The sequence below is a fragment of the Oncorhynchus keta genome, unplaced genomic scaffold (genome assembly GCF_023373465.1).
Source record: "Oncorhynchus keta strain PuntledgeMale-10-30-2019 unplaced genomic scaffold, Oket_V2 Un_scaffold_2010_pilon_pilon, whole genome shotgun sequence".
Classification (NCBI taxonomy): Eukaryota; Metazoa; Chordata; class Actinopteri; order Salmoniformes; family Salmonidae; genus Oncorhynchus; species Oncorhynchus keta.
Genome location: NW_026290854.1, coordinates 167,501 through 190,000, shown reverse-complemented (window position 1 = coordinate 190,000; position 22,500 = coordinate 167,501). Strand labels below are relative to the sequence as shown.

General features: G+C 44.2%; 2 protein-coding genes and 1 long non-coding RNA gene across 3 annotated transcripts in view; all 3 read left to right on the top strand.

The window, feature by feature from the left end:
* LOC127928031 (uncharacterized) overlaps positions 1-9,496 on the top strand; it is a 22,324-nt gene extending 12,828 nt beyond the window's left edge. Inside the window, exons 6-8 of the mRNA XM_052514932.1 lie at positions 7,438-7,477; positions 8,384-8,614; positions 9,407-9,496. Of these exons, the coding sequence (XP_052370892.1) occupies positions 7,438-7,477; positions 8,384-8,614; positions 9,407-9,496 (361 nt within the window). The remainder of the gene's footprint in view (positions 1-7,437; positions 7,478-8,383; positions 8,615-9,406) is intronic.
* Positions 9,497-9,542: 46 nt separating this feature from the next.
* Positions 9,543-20,341, top strand: LOC118382695 (breast cancer anti-estrogen resistance protein 3 homolog). The gene is made up of 8 exons (XM_052514929.1): positions 9,543-9,556; positions 13,538-13,688; positions 13,866-13,951; positions 14,745-14,867; positions 15,556-15,709; positions 17,646-17,963; positions 18,539-18,907; positions 20,014-20,341. The coding sequence occupies exons 2-6, from the start codon at positions 13,654-13,656 to the stop codon at positions 17,851-17,853; spliced, it is 606 nt and encodes a 201-aa protein (XP_052370889.1). The 5' UTR covers positions 9,543-9,556; positions 13,538-13,653; the 3' UTR covers positions 17,854-17,963; positions 18,539-18,907; positions 20,014-20,341.
* Positions 20,342-22,445: 2,104 nt separating this feature from the next.
* Positions 22,446-22,500, top strand: part of LOC127928026 (uncharacterized) — a 1,379-nt gene continuing 1,324 nt past the window's right edge. Inside the window, exon 1 of the long non-coding RNA XR_008130054.1 lies at positions 22,446-22,500. This exon is cut by the window's right edge and continues 49 nt beyond it. This is a non-coding gene — a long non-coding RNA (uncharacterized LOC127928026).

Below are 22,500 nucleotides of genomic sequence, written 5' to 3'. Positions count from 1 at the left end.
CTAACAACTGTCTGTCTGTCTGTCTGTCTGTTCTAGTCCATTCACTAACAACTGTCTGTCTGTTCTAGTCCATTCACTAACAACTGTCTGTCTGTCTGCTCCAGTCCATTCACTAACAACTGTCTGTCTGTTCTAGTCCATTCACTAACAACTGCCTGTCTGTTCCAGTCCATTCACTAACAACTGTCTGTCTGTTCTAGTCCATTCACTAACAACTGCCTGTCTGTTCCAGTCCATTCACTAACAACTGCCTGTCTGTCTGTTCCAGTCCATTCACTAACAACTGTCTGTCTGTTCCAGTCCATTCACTAACAACTGCCTGTCTGTCTGTTCCAGTCCATTCACTAACAACTGTCTGTCTGTCTGTTCCAGTCCATTCACTAACAACTGCCTGTCTGTCTGTTCTGTTCACTAACAACTGTGTCCATTCACTAACAACTGTCCTGTCTGTCTGTCTGTTCTAGTCTGTCTGTCTGTTCTAGTCCATTCACTAACAACTGTCTGTCTGTCTGTTCCGGTCCATTCACTAACAACTGTCTGTCTGTTCTAGTCCATTCACTAACAACTGTCTGTCTGTTCTAGTCCATTCACTAACAACTGTCTGTCTGTCTGTTCCGGTCCATTCACTAACAACTGTCTGTCTGTCTGTTCTAGTCCATTCACTAACAACTGTCTGTCTGTTCTAGTCCATTCACTAACAACTGTCTGTCTGTCTGTTCTAGTCCATTCACTAACAACTGTCTGTCTGTCTGTTCTAGTCCATTCACTAACAACTGTCTGTCTGTCTGTTCTAGTCCATTCACTAACAACTGTCTGTCTGTCTGTCTGTCTGTCTGTCTGTCTGTCTGTCTGTCTGTCTACTGTTCTAGTCACCAATAACTGACATGGTGTTGACAGACCTAACTCATAGAGGGGATTTGGGTTGGAATCAGCTGACTGGTAGAATGAACCCGGATTTACAGGTGAGCTGTCAGAACTGGGTGGGGGGGGGGGTCCAGCTCAAAGCATTAGAGTGGAATCCGAGGAATGTTGGAGATAGCGGCGTTACCGTTTCAGTGAGGGAGGGGGGAAGGGGAGAGAGAAGCCAGGAAACGTGTGAGGACTCATCAGAAACACACACAGTGAAAAGCGGGAGGCACCGGAGAGAGCTACTTCCTCGCGTTGTAAGTTAGTCCTGTTGTGTGAACTTTGGATCTCTGCTTGCGGCAACTGGCCAGAAGAAAAAAAATGTCCGTCTGAATTTGAGAGACTTTTTGCGATGACTCGAGATCTCGCAGGTAAGCTTTGTCAAGATTATTTGTTTAAAAAAAATGTAGGCTAAAGTTATCGACATGTAGATCTGTGGCTTTTGGAGAAATGGGCGTTTCATTTGTTGTTGCAGCTGAATGCTTGTGATTGGTAGTGTTGTGACAGGCTAGCCTGGAACCAGATGTTGAACAACTGATTTTTATATAATAATAATTATTGGAAACGGATGACAGGACAAACAAAAGGTCATAGGTTATTAAACTGTAACAATCGAGACTAACGGAAGTTACACATACAGGTAGACTATTACTCACCTGTACTTTAGTAAATCCGTTGTCATTGCGACAGAACATGATAAAAAACATATTTCCTCTTACAGGACAGATGTTTTTGTAATGGCTCTCACTCATTTCCGTTAAATAATGGAGAGGGTTTGCGACATCGGGGTAGAAATCTGAAAGCTATACTGCTGTAGCCAAAAGACGGGACAACGCCCCTCCTCGGGACCGACTGACACACGGTAGGGCCTGATGCCGGTGCCAACTCTCACCCACTAGTATTCAGTCATCTATACTAGTTTCGATAGAATTTGAGTGGTTCCTCCATCATCCATCTGCTTTTTAACCGAACCAGGGGCGGAGAGGACACTTTTTAAAATGAAAGATGGTTTCTACTGCTGAGGGGATTATTTAAACTGATCCTAGATATGTGTTTAAAAGTCCAAGTGGAACCTCAGGAAGACGTTATTACGCTACTCATCCCCATGGCAACCCCACCCCCATTCAAATGGTCCCAAACACACAGACCGGTAATGTCTTGTGCTTCCGGTTTGGGATGCAGCAGAACGGTCAGGCTGCAGGCAGGCATTTTACCGGGATGTTGGAACTGGAAGGAAACGGGAAATGGCTATTAAAAGACGGAAAGACAGACATCTCCTCTTAGCACAGTGAACTCACATAGCCTAGTTATAACCTTGTGCAGCGGCCTCCATCCTGTGTGCGCTCCCGAGAGCGTCATTGACAGGGATCTCTCTCAATCCTGCAGATTTAAGGCACTCCGTCAGTACAGTCCCTGGTTCGATTCCATACTGTATCACCCATAGGGCAGCACACAATTGGCCCAGCACCACCCGGGTTTGACCGGGGTAGGCTGTCATTGGAAATAAGAATTGGTTCTTGTTTACTGACTTGCCTCAGCTGGTCCGAACACTATTGACTTGCTTCCTGCTCTGATTTTCTCCTCCAAAAAACCGCCACCTATAACGGCACCGCCTCGCAGATATCAAATCAACAAGTCAACAACCTTTGACAGATCTTATCACATGAATCCTGTTTGATTGATGATGCAAGTGCAGCCTGCAAATTTGGGGCGTTCCTGCATGTGGGCGTTCCTGCACGTGGGCGTTCCTGCACGTGGGCGTTCCTGCACGTGGGCGTTCCTGCACGTGGGCGTTCCTGGGGGCGTTCCTGCACGTGGGCGTTCCTGCACGTGGGCGTTCCTGGGCGTTCCTGCACGTGGGCGTTCCTGCACGTGGGCGTTCCTGCACGTGGGCGTTCCTGCATGTGGGCGTTCCTGAAGAAACTCAAAAATACTTTTATTTCCCTTTGGAAGAGTCACAAGCATGAAGATATCCTGTTCTAAGGGGGGTTGGGGGGCGTTCATGCAGGAACCAATGGGATCCTCGAGGGGAGGGGGCGGTCGTACAGGAACCAATGGGATGCTTGAGGGGAGGGGGCGGTCGTACAGGAACCAATGGGATCCTCGAGGGGGCGTGTTCCTGAAGGAACTCATGCGATGCTCGAGACGGTGTCCTGCAAATGCAGTAATACCCACACGCAGGAACGCCCCGAATTGTGGGCTGCAGTTGCACCCTTCAGCTTGGTGAGGTGGGGTTGGGAGAGAGGGACCAATAGACGGGTTGCTGTTTAACGGGGTTGGGGAAGACTGGGCCTGTTATAGTGTGTAGAACAGACAGAGAGGGACCAATAGACGGGTTGCTGTTTAATGGGGTTGGGGAAGACTGGGCCTGTTATAGTGTGTAGAACAGACAGAGAGGGACCAATAGACGGGTTGCTGTTTAACGGGGTTGGGGAAGACTGGGCCTGTTATAGTGTGTAGAACAGACAGAGAGGGACCAATAGACGGGTTGCTGTTTAACGGGGTTGGGGAAGACTGGGCCTGTTATAGTGTGTAGAACAGACAGAGAGGGAACAATAGACGGGTTGCTGTTTAATGGGGTTGGGGAAGACTGGGCCTGTTATAGTGTGTAGAACAGACAGAGAGGGACCAATAGACGGGTTGCTGTTTAATGGGGTTGGGGAAGACTGGGCCTGTTATAGTGTGTAGAACAGACAGAGAGGGACCAATAGACGGGTTGCTGTTTAATGGGGTTGGGGAAGACTGGGCCTGTTATAGTGTGTAGAACAGACAGAGAGGGACCAATAGACGGGTTGCTGTTTAATGGGGTTGGGGAAGACTGGGCCTGTTATAGTGTGTAGAACAGACAGAGAGGGACCAATAGACGGGTTGCTGTTTAATGGGGTTGGGGAAGACTGGGCCTGTTATAGTGTGTAGAACAGACAGAGAGGGACCAATAGACGGGTTGCTGTTTAATGGGGTTGGGGAAGACTGGGCCTGTTATAGTGTGTAGAACAGACAGAGAGGGAACAATAGACGGGTTGCTGTTTAATGGGGTTGGGGAAGACTGGGCCTGTTATAGTGTGTAGAACAGACAGAGAGGGAACAATAGACGGGTTGCTGTTTAATGGGGTTGGGGAAGACTGGGCCTGTTATAGTGTGTAGAACAGACAGAGAGGGACCAATAGACGGGTTGCTGTTTAATGGGGTTGGGGAAGACTGGGCCTGTTATAGTGTGTAGAACAGACAGAGAGGGACCAATAGACGGGTTGCTGTTTAATGGGGTTGGGGAAGACTGGGCCTGTTATAGTGTGTAGACATCACATCAGAGGATGTTGTTGTTGTTATGGAACATCATATCAGAGGATGTTGTTGTTGTTTAGGAACATCATATCAGAGGATGTTGTTGTTGTTATGGAACATCATATCAGAGGATGTTGTTGTTGTTATGGAACATCATATCAGAGGATGTTGTTGTTGTTATGGAACATCACATCAGAGGATGTTGTTGTTGTTATGGAACATCACATCAGAGGATGTTGTTGTTGTTATGGAACATCATATCAGAGGATGTTGTTGTTGTTTAGGAACATCATATCAGAGGATGTTGTTGTTGTTTAGGAACATCATATCAGAGGATGTTGTTGTTGTTATGGAACATCATATCAGAGGATGTTGTTGTTGTTATGGAACATCATATCAGAGGATGTTGTTGTTGTTATGGAACATCATATCAGAGGATGTTGTTGTTGTTATGGAACATCATATCAGAGGATGTTGTTGTTGTTGTTATGGAACATCATATCAGAGGATGTTGTTGTTGTTTGGGACATCATATCAGAGGTTGTTGTTGTTGTTTAGGAACATCATATCAGAGGATGTTGTTGTTGTTTAGGAACATCATATCAGAGGATTTGTTGTTGTTATGGAACATCATATCAGAGGATGTTGTTGTTGTTTATGGAACATCACATCAGAGGATGTTGTTGTTGTTATGGAACATCATATCAGAGGATGTTGTTGTTGTTTGTTGTTTAGGAACATCACATCAGAGGATGTTGTTGTTGTTATGGAACATCATATCAGAGGATGTTGTTGTTGTTAGGAACATCATATCAGAGGATGTTGTTGTTGTTTAGGAACATCATATCAGAGGATGTTGTTGTTGTTATGGAACATCATATCAGAGGATGTTGTTGTTGTTATGGAACATCATATCAGAGGATGTTGTTGTTGTTTAGGAACATCATATCAGAGGTTGTTGTTGTTGTTATGGAACATCATATCAGAGGATGTTGTTGTTGTTAGGAACATCATATCAGAGGATGTTGTTGTTGTTTGGAACATCATATCAGAGGATGTTGTTGTTTTTAGGAACATCATATCAGAGGATGTTGTTGTTGTTAGGAACATCATATCAGAGGATGTTGTTGTTGTTTAGGAACATCATATCAGAGGATGTTGTTGTTGTTTAGGAACATCATATCAGAGGATGTTGTTGTTGTTATGGAACATCACATCAGAGGATGTTGTTGTTGTTATGGAACATCATATCAGAGGATGTTGTTGTTGTTATGGAACATCATATCAGAGGATGTTGTTGTTGTTTAGGAACATCACATCAGAGGATGTTGTTGTTGTTATGGAACATCATATCAGAGGATGTTGTTGTTGTTATGGAACATCATATCAGAGGATGTTGTTGTTGTTATGGAACATCATATCAGAGGATGTTGTTGTTGTTATGGAACATCACATCAGAGGATGTTGTTGTTGTTTAGGAACATCATATCAGAGGATGTTGTTGTTGTTTAGGAACATCATATCAGAGGATGTTGTTGTTGTTTAGGAACATCATATCAGAGGATGTTGTTGTTGTTATGGAACATCATATCAGAGGATGTTGTTGTTGTTATGGAACATCATATCAGAGGATGTTGTTGTTGTTATGGAACATCATATCAGAGGATGTTGTTGTTGTTTAGGAACATCATATCAGAGGATGTTGTTGTTGTTATGGAACATCATATCAGAGGATGTTGTTGTTGTTTAGGAACATCATATCAGAGGATGTTGTTGTTGTGGAACATCATATCAGAGGATGTTGTTGTTGTTTAGGAACATCATATCAGAGGATGTTGTTGTTGTTTAGGAACATCATATCAGAGGATGTTGTTGTTGTGGAACATCATATCAGAGGATGTTGTTGTTGTTTAGGAACATCATATCAGAGGATGTTGTTGTTGTTGTTTAGGAACATCATATCAGAGGATGTTGTTGTTGTTATGGAACATCATATCAGAGGATGTTGTTGTTGTTGTTTAGGAACATCATATCAGAGGATGTTGTTGTTGTTTAGGAACATCATATCAGAGGATGTTGTTGTTGTTTAGGAACATCACATCAGAGGATGTTGTTGTTGTTATGGAACATCACATCAGAGGATGTTGTTGTTGTTATGGAACATCATATCAGAGGATGTTGTTGTTGTTTAGGAACATCATATCAGAGGATGTTGTTGTTGTTTAGGAACATCATATCAGAGGATGTTGTTGTTGTTAGGAACATCATATCAGAGGATGTTGTTGTTGTTTAGGAACATCATATCAGAGGATGTTGTTGTTGTTTAGGAACATCATATCAGAGGATGTTGTTGTTGTTTAGGAACATCATATCAGAGGATGTTGTTGTTGTTTAGGAACATCATATCAGAGGATGTTGTTGTTGTTATGGAACATCATATCAGAGGATGTTGTTGTTGTTTAGGAACATCATATCAGAGGATGTTGTTGTTTAGGAACATCACATCAGAGGATGTTGTTGTTGTTTAGGAACATCATATCAGAGGATGTTGTTGTTGTTATGGAACATCATATCAGAGGATGTTGTTGTTGTTATGGAACATCATATCAGAGGATGTTGTTGTTGTTATGGAACATCATATCAGAGGATGTTGTTGTTGTTTAGGAACATCATATCAGAGGATGTTGTTGTTGTTTAGGAACATCATATCAGAGGATGTTGTTGTTGTTATGGAACATCATATCAGAGGATGTTGTTGTTGTTATGGAACATCATATCAGAGGATGTTGTTGTTGTTTAGGAACATCATATCAGAGGATGTTGTTGTTGTTTAGGAACATCACATCAGAGGATGTTGTTGTTGTTTAGGAACATCATATCAGAGGATGTTGTTGTTGTTATGGAACATCATATCAGAGGATGTTGTTGTTGTTATGGAACATCATATCAGAGGATGTTGTTGTTGTTTAGGAACATCATATCAGAGGATGTTGTTGTTGTTATGGAACATCATATCAGAGGATGTTGTTGTTGTTATGCAGCTAGTTGAGCTCAAAGTATATACCTTTAAAATAGGCTTTAACAAAAATCAAACAGTCTTTAGTAAAGAGAAGGACAGACAGACAGACAGAGAGACAGACAGACAGACAGACAGACAGACAGACAGACAGACAGACAGGACAGACAGACAGACAGAGGAGTATGACAGAGAAAGTCCACGTTAGTAAATGTGTTATTTCTGTCTTTCAGTAAGAGGAGGAGTGTCACTGCATACCTGAGTCAGCTGAAGGTGAGCTCTCACACACACACACACACACACACACACACACACACACACACACACACACACACACACACACACACACACACACACACACACACACACACACACACACACACACACACACACACACACACACACACACACACACACACACACACACACACACACACACACACACACACACACAGGGCCGGCTCCAGGCAGCGACATAAGCGGTCGTTTAGGGCCCCAGACTCAATTAGCCATGCCAGCTAACAATTTGTTGATTGGTAAGTTATCCCCTAGCCAGTTGTCTTGTAGTAATCATGGCCGAATACCGACTGGGCACATGGCCGGGGCCCTGACGGAAACCGTTGATTTAGTTATTGATGAGTCGAACTGCATGACATCTGTTATAAAATGGCTAAACGTTCTCTCCGCTCCATGACAAAATATGTTGAACTAAAGAAAACTTGTTTTAAAACTACAACATTTTAGAAAGGCCAGGGCCCCCAAAAGGCCAGGGCCCCCTAAAGGCCAGGGCCCCCAAAAGGCCAGGTTGGGGGCCCCCTAAAGGCCAGGGCCCCCTAAAGGCCAGGGCCCCCTAAAGGCCAGGGCCCCCAAAAGGCCAGGGCCCCCTAAAGGCTAGGGCCGGCCCTGCACACACACACATGCTGAAACAACTCACCAAAACACTCAGGCCTGTGGGTGTTTTTCCTGTGACGTTACAGTTAGCCTCATGTTTATCAGGAATGTAACACCATTTCTTTAACGTTGCGGTAAGGTTAGTTCAAGGTTATTCTTGTTGTGTAGGTGTGTGTGGGGGTTGCATGTCAGTTTAAGGTTGTTGTAACGTTGTGCATGTGTTTGGAGGTCAAAGGGGGGATGGATTTTAGTCTAAGGTTGTTGTAACATTGTTGAAATGTTTTATAGGTGTTTGGAGGTAGCAGGGAGATGGACTCTCTGAAGAAGGAGTTGGAGGAGGAACTGAAGCTATCTACTGATGACCTGAGGAGTCACGCCTGGTACCATGGACCCGTAGGCAGAGAGGTACACACACACACACACACCTCTGGTACCAAGACAGGGCACCCCTCTGGTACCATCGACCTATACACAGAGAGGTACACACACCACCTGGTACCATGGACCCGTAGGCAGAGGGTACACACACAGGGCCCACTGGTACCATCGACCTATACACAGAGAGGTACACACACCTGGTACCATGGACCCAAGGCTGAGAGGTACACACACACTCTCTCTCTCACTCCCTTACTCAGGCTCACACACTTACACTCTCTCTCTCTTACATCTCACTTACTCACACAGCACACACACACACTCACTTACTTTAGGGGGCCGGCCCAGGCAGAGAGATGGTGACACACACACCTGGTACCATGACTCAAAGACAGAGAGTAACAATTTGTTGACCCCTCACTGAGTTGCTATTGGAAGGATGACCATATTGATGATGCACTGCATCAAGATATAAACCTGGTACCATGGACCCATGACAGAAGGTATGTTTAACTCAAGAAACCTATTCTCTTTAACGTTTGAAGGGGACTGGTTTGATCAAGGTTATTATAATGATTGTGTCCTCCAGGGGGTGACTGGTTTGATATGTGTGTCCCCTATAAGGATGTGTTGTAAAAGTTGGTTTGATGTGTGTGTGTGTGTTATAATGATGTGTCCTCCATGTGTTTGTGTGTGTGTCATAATGATGTGCCTCCAGGGGGACTGGTTTGATGTGTGTGTGTGTTATAATGATGTGGACTGGTTTGAGTCCTCCAGGTTTGATGTTGTGTGTGTTATAATGATGTGTCCTCCAACTGGTTTGATGTGTGTTGTGTTATAATGATGTGTCCTCCAGGGGGACTGGTTTGATGTGTGTTATAATGATGTGTGGGTTATAATGATGTTCCAGTGTTATAATGATGTGTCCTCCAGGGTTACTCCCGTGAGCTTTCCAGTTTGAAGGGGATCGGTGCGTTTCACGGGGTGGACGTCATCCTGTCTCCCAGGCCTCTGGCGCCATAGTCTATCACCCAATCACCTGAGGCTCCCTGCCTATACCATGGACCCAGGCAGAGCGGACCGGTACAGGACAACACACTGTCACAGTGGATACCATGGACCTGTCACAGTGGATACAACACACACACAGTGGATAGAACACACTGTCACAGTGGATAGAACACACACACAGTGGATAGATCACACTGTCACAGTGGATAGAACACACTGTCACAGTGGATACACATGGACACAGTGGATAGAGCACACTGTCACAGTGGACAGAGCACACTGGTACCATGGATAGAACACACTGTCACAGTGGATAGAACACACTGTCACAGTGGATAGAACACACTGTCACAGTGGATAGAACACACTGTCACAGTGGATACAGCACACTGTCACCTGGATAGAACACACTGTCACAGTGGATAGAACACACTGTCACAGTGGATACAACACACTGTCACCATGGACAGAACCAGTGTCACAGAGGATACAACACACACACAGTGGTACCACTGTCACAGTGGACAGAACAGACTGTCACAGTGGCAGAACACCTGGTCACCATGGACCCACTGTCACAGTGGATACAACACACCTGGTACCATGGACCCATGTCACAGTGGATAGAGCACACTGTCACAGTGGACAGAACACACTGTCACAGTGGATAGAACACACTGTCACAGTGGATAGAACACACTGTCACAGTGGATAGAACACACTGTCACAGTGGATGGCACACTGTCACAGTGGACAGAACACACTGTCACAGTGGATAGAACACACTGTCACAGTGGATAGAGCACACTGTCACAGTGGATAGAACACACTGTCACAGTGGATAGAACACACTGTCACAGTGGATAGAACACACTGTCACAGTGGACAGAACACACTGTCACAGTGGCCAGAACACACTGTCACAGTGGATAGAACACACTGTCACAGTGGATCTCACACTGTCACAGTGGATCTTCACTGTCACAGTGGATAGAGCACACTGTCACAGTGGACAGAACACACTGTCACAGTGGAGAGAGATGGTGACTGTCACAGTGGATAGAACACACTGTCACAGTGGATAGAGCACACTGTCACAGTGGATAGAACACACTGTCACAGTGGATAGAACACACTGTCACAGATAGAACACACTGTCACAGTGGTTGAACACACTGTCACAGTGGATAGAACACACTGTCACAGTGGATAGAACACACTGTCACAGTGGATAGAACACACTGTCACAGTGGATAGAACACACTGTCACAGTGGATAGAACACACTGTCACAGTGGATAGAACACACTGTCACAGTGGATAGAACACACTGTCACAGTGGATAGAACACACTGTCACAGTGGATAGAACACACTGTCACAGTGGATAGTGTGTCACAGTGGACAGAACACACTGTCACAGTGGGGGATTTGACTGTCACAGTGGATAGATACATGTCACAGTGGGGAACACACTGTCACAGTGGATAGACACACTGTCACAGTGGGGGGAACACACTGTCACAGTGGCCAGAACACATAATGATGTGTCCTCACAGTGGATAGAACACACTGTCACAGTGGATAGAACACACTGTCACAGTGGATAGAACACACTGTCACAGTGGATAGAACACACTGTCACAGTGGATAGAACACACTGTCACAGTGGATAGAACACACTGTCACAGTGGATGTGAACACACTGTCACAGTGGATAGAACACACTGTCACAGTGGATAGAACACACTGTCACAGTGGGACAGAACACACTGTCACAGTGGATGAACACACTGTCACAGTGGATAGAACACACTGTCACAGTGGGACAGAACACACTGTCACAGTGGATAGAACACACTGTCACAGTGGCAGAACACACTGTCACAGTGGCAGAACACACTGTCACAGTGGATAGAACACACTGTCACAGTGGATAGAACACACTGTCACAGTGGATAGAACACACTGTCACAGTGGGAACACACTGTCACAGTGGATAGAACACACTGTCACAGTGGATGAACACACTGTCACAGTGGATAGAACACACTGTCAGTGGATAGAACACACTGTCACAGTGGATAGAACACACTGTCACAGTGGATGTCACAGTGGATGAACACACTGTCACAGTGGCCAGAACACACTGTCACAGTGGATGTTGGTCACAGTGGATAGAACACACTGTCACAGTGGATAGAACACACTGTCACAGTGGATAGAACACACTGTCACAGTGGCCAGAACACACTGTCACAGTGGCCAGACACACTGTCACAGTGGATAGAACACACTGTCACAGTGGATAGAACACACTGTCACAGTGGATCACACTGTCACAGTGTCCAGAACACACTGTCACAGTGGATAGTCACACTGTCACAGTGGATAGAACACACTGTCACAGTGGATGTCACACTGTCACAGTGGATAGAACACACTGTCACAGTGGATCACTGTCACAGTGGATCACACTGTCACAGTGGATAGAACACACTGTCACAGTGGATCAACACACTGTCACAGTGGACAGAACTCTGTCACAGTGGATAGAACACACTGTCACAGTGGATAGAACACACTGTCACAGTCAGAACACACTGTCACAGTCAGTCTGTCACTCTGTCACAGTGGATGTCACACTGTCACAGTGGATAGTCACTGTCTGTCAGTGGATGTCAACCCTGTCACAGTGGATAGAACACACTGTCACAGTGGATCTGTCACCTGTCACAGTGGATAGAACACTCTGTCACAGTGGATCACACTGTCACAGTGGATCACTCTGTCACAGTGGATCTGTCACAGTGGATAGTCACACTGTCACAGTGGCCAGAACACTCTGTCACAGTCTGTCACACTGTCACAGTGGCCAGTCACACTGTCACTCTGTCAGAACACACTGTCACAGTGTCACACTGTCACAGTGGATAGAACACACTGTCAGTCTGTCACACTGTCACAGTGGATCTGTCACTCTGTCACAGTGGATAGAACACACTGTCACAGTTTGTCACTTTCAATCTGTCATTTATTCCGTTGAGGTGCAGGAAAAGTAGAGTCAGAAAGTCAGTCTGTGTTCCAATCTACACTCTGTCTGTTGGGGTCAGTCTGTCACCACTGTCACACTCTGTCACTCTGTCACCCTATCAGTCTGTCACTCTGTCAGTCTGTCAGTCTGTTTATTTATTGTCACCTTCAGTCTGTCACTATTTTACTAGGCTGTCACTCTGTCATTTTCTGTCAGCCTAGGAACAGTCTGTCACAGTCTTAACTGGTCTAGGAACAGTCTGTCTAGGAACTCTGGTCTGTCAGGGACAGTGGGTTAACTGGTCAGGGTCAGTCTGGTCTACTGGGTTAACTGTCACCCTGGGTTAACTGTCTAGGAACAGTGTCACTGGCCTAGGAACAGTGGGTTAGTCTGGTCTAGTCACAGTGGGTTAACTGTGTTCAGGGGCTCTTTGTCACCTTGTCAGTCTTTGTCACCTTCTTACTAGTCAACGCTCTGTAGGCTACCCTACCCAGTCTATCAGTCTGTGTCTATCAGTCTGTGTCTGTCAGTCTGTGTCTATCAGTCTGTGTCTATCACTCTGTTACTCTGTCAGTCTGTCACTCTGTCAGTCTGTCACTCTGTCACTCTGTGTCTGTCTGTCACTCTGTCAGTCTGTCACTCTGTCAGTCTGTCACTCTGTCAGTCTGTCACTCTGTCACTCTGTGTCTGTCACTCTGTCGCTCTGTCAGTCTGTCACTCTGTCACTCTGTCACTCTGTCAGTCTGTCACTCTGTCAGTCTGTCACTCTGTCAGTCTGTCACTCTGTCACTCTGTCTGTCACTCTGTCACTCTGTGTCTGTCACTCTGTCACTCTGTCAGTCTGTCACTCTGTCACTCTGTGTCTGTCACTCTGTCAGTCTGTGTCTGTCAGTCAAAAACATTGGTAATTAATGAATGAACTACGTCAGAACAACACATGGTGTGGAGGTACATGATTAAGTGTTGTGTTCCGGAGGCTCACCAACTCAGGTGTTAGATGTTATTTTCTTCCCTCCTCTAGAAAGCAACAGATCCAGCAACAGATCCAGCAACAGATCCAGCAACAGCGCCCTCGACAGGGTGGGGGTGGAATCACAGCCAGACCGCAGCAAGAGATTCAGCTTCAACTCATCACACATGGACACACTACACGTCACTAACACACTGCTCAGGTGGCTACACACACACACACACACACACACACACACACACGTAGATACTGTTTTGTGTTGTGTTTGGTATAGTTAGTGTTTGTGTGTGTGTATTGTTAGATGTGTGTGTATTGTTATGTGTGTATTGTTATGTGTGTGTGTGTGTGTGTGTTTATTGTTTGTGTGTGTGTTTCTCAGGAGTGGGAGTCAGCCAGCCAACCTGGAGAATCTGGGCAGAAGACCCTCGATCCAATCAGCACAGTCTGAAAGCAACCTACGCACAGGTAACACACACACACACTCGTACATTCTCACCTCTGCTCAGGTAACACACACACTCGTACATTCCCACCTCTGCTCAGGTAACACACACACTCGTACATTCTCACCTCTGGTCAGGTAACACACACACTCGTACATTCCCACCTCTGCTCAGGTAACACACACACACTCGTACATTCCCACCTCTGCTCAGGTAACACACACACACACTCGTACATTCCCACCTCTGCTCAGGTAACACACACACACTCGTACATTCCCACCTCTGCTCAGGTAACACACACACACTCATTCCCACCTCTGCTCAGGTAACAACACACACTCGTACTCACCTCTGCTCAGGTAACAAACACACTCGTCATTCCACCTCTGCTCAGGTAACAAACACACACATTCTCACCTCTGCTCAGGTAACAAACACACTTTCCCACCTCTGCTCAGGTAACAAACACACATTCCCACCTCTGCTCAGGTAACAAACACACTTCATTCCACCTCTGCTCAGGTAACAAACACACTCGTACATTCCCACCTCTGCTCAGGTAACAAACACACTCGTACATTCTCACCTCTGCTCAGGTAACAAACACACCCACCTCTGGGCTCAGGTAACACACACCTCTCCCACCTCTGCTCAGGTAACACACACACTCGGGCTACATTCTCACCTCTGCTCAGGTAACACACACCTCTCTCCTCTCCCTCCAGGGCTTCCCACCTCTGCTCAGGTAACACACACCTCTCTCCTCTCCCTCCAGGGCTCAGGTAACACACACCTCTCTCCTCTCCCTCCAGGTGCTCCTCATAGCGGTGAATCAGAGGCCGTAGGCCCCGCTCCCATTTCCCCAGTGTTCCGAACGGGTAGCGAACCCCTGATCAGCCCCTCAGCCCTCAGACACACACGGCCCTCACACCCAGGTAACACACACACACACACACACACACACACACACACACACACACACCCACACACAGGTAACACACACACACACCCTCACACCCAGGTCACACACACACACGGCCCTCACACCCAGGTACACACACACACACACACACACGCACACACACACACACACACACACACACACACACACACACACACACACACACACACACACACACACCCAGGTAACACACCACACACACACGGCCCTCACACCCAGGTAACACACCACACACACACGGCCTTCACACCCAGGTAACACACCACACACACACGGCCCTCACACCCAGGTAACACACCACACACCCAGGTAACACACCACACACCCAGGTAACACACCACACACCCAGGTAACACACCACACACACACGGCCCACACACCCAGGTAACACACCACACACACACGGCCCTCACACCCAGGTAACACACCACACACACACGGCCCTCACACCCAGGTAAGACACCACACACACGGCCCACACACCCAGGTAACACACCACATACACGGCCCACACACCCAGGTAACACACCACACACACACGGCCCTCACACCCAGGTAACACACCACACACACGGCCCACACACCCAGGTAACACACCACACACACACGGCCCTCACACCCAGGTAACACACCCGTTCTGTAACCCCTCCTGTGGTCCCCAGGTGGAGGTGTGACGCTGCGAGGTTCTGACGGACAGCTGCACCCCCGAGCCCCGCCCAAACCCTTCAGAGTGTCCACCTTCTTCCCCGGGACTCCTCCCAACCGTCACCATGACGACCCCTATGACGAGCTGGTCATCCAGGTGCCTGAATCAAAGTAAGAAGAAACCATTTGGGTCTTACAGTGTCTCCCAAACTGGAGGTCGTCTCCCAAACTGGAGGTCGTCTCCCAAACTGGAGGTCGTCGCCCAAACTGGAGGTCGTCTCCCAAACTGGAGGTCGTTTCCCAAACTGGAGGTCGTCTCCCAAACTGGAGGTCGTCTCCCAAACTAGGGGTCGTTTTCCAAACTAGGGGTTGTGACTGTTGAAACTCTCAAATAAAATGTTTTTAAAAAACAAGCTTTGTTCATAGAACCGGGGTTACATCAGTAACCTCTAGATGTGAGGTTAGCCTCTAGATGTGGTTGTAATGAACAGTTAGTGGATTCGGCTATTTCAGCCACACCTGTTGTTGACAATCACGCAGCCAAGCAATCTCCATAGTCAAACATTGTCAGTAGAATGACCTTACTGAAGAGCTCAGTGACTTTCAACATGGCACTGTCATAGGATGCCACCTTTCCAACAAGTCAGTTTGTCAAATTTCTGCCCTGGTCAATTGTAAGTGCTGTTATTGTGAAGGAGCAACAACGGCTCAGCCTTGAAGTGGTAGACCGCTGAGTGTTGAACCGCGTAGAGTGTAAAAAAATTGTCAGTCCTCGGTTGCAAGACTCACTATCGAGTTCCAAACGGTCTCTGGAAGCAACGTCAGCACATTAACTGTTCGTCGGGAGATTCATGAAATGGGTTTCCGTGGCCGAGCAGCCGCACACAAGCCTAAGATCACCATGTGCAATGCCAAGCGTCGGCGTGGTGGAAAGCTCCCCGCCATTGGAGTCTGGAGCTTTGGAAATGCGTTCTCTGGAGTGATGAATCACGCTTCACCATCTGGTAGTCCGATGGACGAATCTGGGTTTGGCGGATGCCAGGAGAACTCTATCTGCCCCCATGCATTGTGCCAACTGTAAAGTTTGGTGGAGAGGAGGAATAATGGTCTGGGGCTGTTTTTCATGGTTCGGGCCCCTTAGATCCAGTGAAGGAAAATCTTAACGCTACAGCATACAATGACATTCTAGACAATTCTGTGCGTCCAACTCTGTGGCAACAGTTTGGGGAAGGCCCTTTCCTGTTTCAGCATGAAGATGTCCCCGTGCACAAAGCGAGGTCCATACAGAAATGGTTTGTCGAGATCGCTGTGGAATAACTTGACTGGATGACACAGAGACCTGAGCTCAACCCCATCAAACACCTTTGGGATGAATTGGAATGCCGACTGCGAGCCAGGCCTAATCGCCCAACATCAGTGCCCGACCTCACTACTTCTCGTGGCTGAATGGAAGCAAATCCTCGCAGCAATGTTCCAACATCTAGTGGAAAGCCTTCCCAGAAGAGTGGAGGCTGTTATAGCAGCAATGTTCCAACATCTAGTGGAAAGCCTTCCCAGAAGAGTGGAGGCTGTTATAGCAGCAATGTTCCAACATCTAGTGGAAAGCCTTCCCAGAAGAGTGGAGGCTGTTATAGCAGCAATGTTCCAACATCTAGTGGAAAGCCTTCCCAGAAGAGTGGAGGCTGTTATAGCAGCAATGTTCCAACATCTAGTGGAAAGCCTTCCCAGAAGAGTGGAGGCTGTTATAGCAGCAATGTTCCAACATCTAGTGGAAAGCCTTCCCAGAAGAGTGGAGGCTGTTATAGCAGCAATGTTCCAACATCTAGTGGAAAGCCTTCCCAGAAGAGTGGAGGCTGTTATAGCAGCAATGTTCCAACATCTAGTGGAAAGCCTTCCCAGAAGAGTGGAGGCTGTTATAGCAGCAATGTTCCAACATCTAGTGGAAAGCCTTCCCAGAAGAGTGGAGGCTGTTATAGCAGCAAAGGGGGGGAACAACTCCATATTAATGTCCATGGTTTTGGAATAAGATACTCGACGAGCAGGTGTCCACATACTTTTGGTTATGTAGTGTGTATATATATGTATGTGTTATTGTGCTTCCTGTCAGAAAGCGGGGCCACGTGGACAGGCTGCGTGCGGAGGAGAAGTGGCAGAGCAGAGCCCGTCTCACTGAGACATCCTTCAGCTTCCTGGAGGCACAGGAAAGCGGGGAGTTGCCTGGTTACCAATTGACGGACAGGTCCAGGAGGAAGAGGAGGATTCACACTTTCAGAGGCCGCAGGTTTGTTGTTGTTGGGTGTTGTTTATTTTATTAGATTTACAATGAACAGCATTGTGATGTAGGGGATTCTATTAGATGTTTATTGGACAGCATTGTGATGTAGGGGATTCTATTAGATGTTTATTGAACAGCATTGTGATGTATGTGATTCTATTAGATGTTTATTGAACCACATTGTGATGTAGGGGATTCTATTAGATGTTTATTGGACAGCATTGTGATGTAGGGGATTCTATTAGATGTTTATTGGACAGCATTGTGATGTAGGGGATTCTATTAGATGTTTATTGGACAGCATTGTGATGTAGGTGATTCTATTAGATGTTTATTGGACAGCATTGTGATGTAGGGGATTCTATTAGATGTTTATTGGACAGCATTGTGATGTAGGTGATTCTATTAGATGTTTATTGGACAGCATTGTGATGTAGGGGATTCTATTAGATGTTTATTAGACAGAATTGTGATGTAGGTGATTCTATTAGATGTTTATTAAACAACATTGTGATGTAGGTGATTCTATTAGATGTTTATTGAACGGCATTGTGATGTAGGGGATTCTATTAGATGTTTATTGGACAGCATTGTGATGTAGGTGATTCTATTAGATGTTTATTGAACAGCATTGTGATGTATGGGGATTCTATTAGATGTTTATTGGACAGCATTGTGATGTAGGGGATTCTATTAGATGTTTATTGGACAGCATTGTGATGTAGGTGATTCTATTAGATGTTTATTGAACAGCATTGTGATGTAGGGGATTCTATTAGATGTTTATTGGACAGCATTGTGATGTAGGGGATTCTATTAGATGTTTATTGGACAGCATTGTGATGTAGGTGATTCTATTAGATGTTTATTGGACAGCATTGTGATGTAGGGGATTCTATTAGATGTTTATTGAACAGCATTGTGATGTAGGTGATTCTATTAGATGTTTATTGAACAGCATTGTGATGTAGGGGATTCTATTAGATGTTTATTGGACAGCATTGTGATGTAGGGGATTCTATTAGATGTTTATTGGACAGCATTGTGATGTAGGGGATTCTATTAGATGTTTATTGAACAGCATTGTGATGTAGGTGATTCTATTAGATGTTTATTGGACAGCATTGTGATGTAGGGGATTCTATTAGATGTTTATTGGACAGCATTGTGATGTAGGGGATTCTATTAGATGTTTATTGAACAGCATTGTGATGTAGGGGATTCTATTAGATGTTTATTGGACAGCATTGTGATGTAGGGGATTCTATTAGATGTTTATTGAACAGCATTGTGATGTAGGTGATTCTATTAGATGTTTATTGAACAGCATTGTGATGTAGGGGATTCTATTAGATGTTTATTGGACAGCATTGTGATGTAGGTGATTCTATTAGATGTTTATTGAACAGCATTGTGATGTAGGGGATTCTATTAGATGTTTATTGGACAGCATTGTGATGTAGGGGATTCTATTAGATGTTTATTGGACAGCATTGTGATGTAGGGGATTCTATTAGATGTTTATTGAACAGCATTGTGATGTAGGGGATTCTATTAGATGTTTATTGGACAGCATTGTGATGTAGGTGATTCTATTAGATGTTTATTGAACAGCATTGTGATGTAGGTGATTCTATTAGATGTTTATTGGACAGCATTGTGATGTAGGGATTCTATTAGATGTTTATTGAACAGCATTGTGATGTAGGGGATTCTATTAGATGTTTATTGAACAGCATTGTGATGTAGGGGATTCTATTAGATGTTTATTGGACAGCATTGTGATGTAGGGGATTCTATTAGATGTTTATTGGACAGCATTGTGATGTAGGTGATTCTATTAGATGTTTATTAGACAGCATTGTGATGTAGGTGATTCTATTAGATGTTTATTGGACAGCATTGTGATGTAGGTGATTCTATTAGATGTTTATTGGACAGCATTGTGATGTAGATGATTCTATTAGATGTTTATTGAACAGCATTTTGATGTAGGGGATTCTATTAGATGTTTATTAAACAACATTGTGATGTAGGTGATTCTATGAGATGTTTATTGGACAGCATTGTGATGTAGGGGATTCTATTAGATGTTTATTGGACAGCATTGTGATGTAGGGGATTCTATTAGATGTTTATTGGACAGCATTGTGATGTAGGGGATTCTATTAGATGTTTATTGGACAGCATTGTGATGTAGGTGATTCTATTAGATGTTTATTGAACAGCATTGTGATGTAGGGGATTCTATTAGATGTTTATTGGACAGCATTGTGATGTAGGGGATTCTATTAGATGTTTATTGGACAGCATTGTGATGTAGGGGATTCTATTAGATGTTTATTGGACAGCATTGTGATGTAGGGGATTCTATTAGATGTTTATTGAACAGCATTGTGATGTAGGTGATTCTATTAGATGTTTATTGAACAGCATTGTGATGTAGGGGATTCTATTAGATGTTTATTGGACAGCATTGTGATGTAGGGGATTCTATTAGATGTTTATTGGACAGCATTGTGATGTAGGTGATTCTATTAGATGTTTATTAGACAGCATTGTGATGTAGGTGATTCTATTAGATGTTTATTGGACAGCATTGTGATGTAGGTGATTCTATTAGATGTTTATTGGACAGCATTGTGATGTAGATGATTCTATTAGATGTTTATTGAACAGCATTTTGATGTAGGGGATTCTATTAGATGTTTATTAAACAACATTGTGATGTAGGTGATTCTATTAGATGTTTATTGGACAGCATTGTGATGTAGGTGATTCTATTAGATGTTTATTGAACAGCATTGTGATGTAGGGGATTCTATTAGATGTTTATTGAACCACATTGTGATGTAGGGGATTCTATTAGATGTTTATTGGACAGCATTGTGATGTAGGGGATTCTATTAGATGTTTATTGAACAGCATTGTGATGTATGTGATTCTATTAGATGTTTATTGAACCACATTGTGATGTAGGGGATTCTATTAGATGTTTATTGAACCACATTGTGATGTAGGGGATTCTATTAGATGTTTATTGGACAGCATTGTGATGTAGGGGATTCTATTAGATGTTTATTGAACAGCATTGTGATGTATGTGATTCTATTAGATGTTTATTGAACCACATTGTGATGTAGGGGATTCTATTAGATGTTTATTGGACAGCATTGTGATGTAGGGATTCTATTAGATGTTTATTGAACAGCATTGTGATGTAGGTGATTCTATTAGATGTTTATTGACAGCATTGTGATGTAGGTGATTCTATTAGATGTTTATTGAACAGCATTGTGATGTAGGGGATTCTATTAGATGTTTATTGAACAGCATTGTGATGTAGGGGATTCTATTAGATGTTTATTGAACAGCATTGTGATGTAGGGGATTCTATTAGATGTTTATTGAACAGCATTGTGATGTAGGGGATTCTATTAGATGTTTATTGGACAGCATTGTGATGTAGGGGATTCTATTAGATGTTTATTGGACAGCATTGTGATGTAGGGGATTCTATTAGATGTTTATTGAACAGCATTGTGATGTAGGGGATTCTATTAGATGTTTATTGGACAGCATTGTGATGTAGGGGATTCTATTAGATGTTTATTGGACAGCATTGTGATGTAGGGGATTCTATTAGATGTTTATTGAACAGCATTGTGATGTAGGGATTCTATTAGATGTTTATTGGACAGCATTGTGATGTAGGTGATTCTATTAGATGTTTATTGAACAACATTGTGATGTAGGGATTCTATTAGATGTTTATTGAACAGCATTGTGATGTAGGGATTCTATTAGATGTTTATTGAACAGCATTGTGATGTAGGTGATTCTATTAGATGTTTATTGAACAGCATTGTGATGTAGGGGATTCTATTAGATGTTTATTGGAAGCATTGTGATGTAGGGGATTCTATTAGATGTTTATTGGACAGCATTGTGATGTAGGTGATTCTATTAGATGTTTATTGAACAGCATTGTGATGTAGGGGATTCTATTAGATGTTTATTGGACAGCATTGTGATGTAGGGGATTCTATTAGATGTTTATTGGACAGCATTGTGATGTAGGTGATTCTATTAGATGTTTATTGGACAGCATTGTGATGTAGGGGATTCTATTAGATGTTTATTGAACAGCATTGTGATGTAGGGGATTCTATTAGATGTTTATTGAACAGCATTGTGATGTAGGGGATTCTATTAGATGTTTATTGGACAGCATTGTGATGTAGGGGATTCTATTAGATGTTTATTGAACAGCATTGTGATGTAGGTGATTCTATTAGATGTTTATTGGACAGCATTGTGATGTAGGTGATTCTATTAGATGTTTATTGGACAGCATTGTGATGTAGGTGATTCTATTAGATGTTTATTGGACAGCATTGTGATGTAGGTGATTCTATTAGATGTTTATTGAACAGCATTTTGATGTAGGGGATTCTATTAGATGTTTATTAAACAACATTGTGATGTAGGTGATTCTATGAGATGTTTATTGGACAGCATTGTGATGTAGGTGATTCTATTAGATGTTTATTGAACAGCATTTTGATGTAGGGGATTCTATTAGATGTTTATTAAACAACATTGTGATGTAGGTGATTCTATGAGATGTTTATTGGACAGCATTGTGATGTAGGTGATTCTATTAGATGTTTATTGGACAGCATTG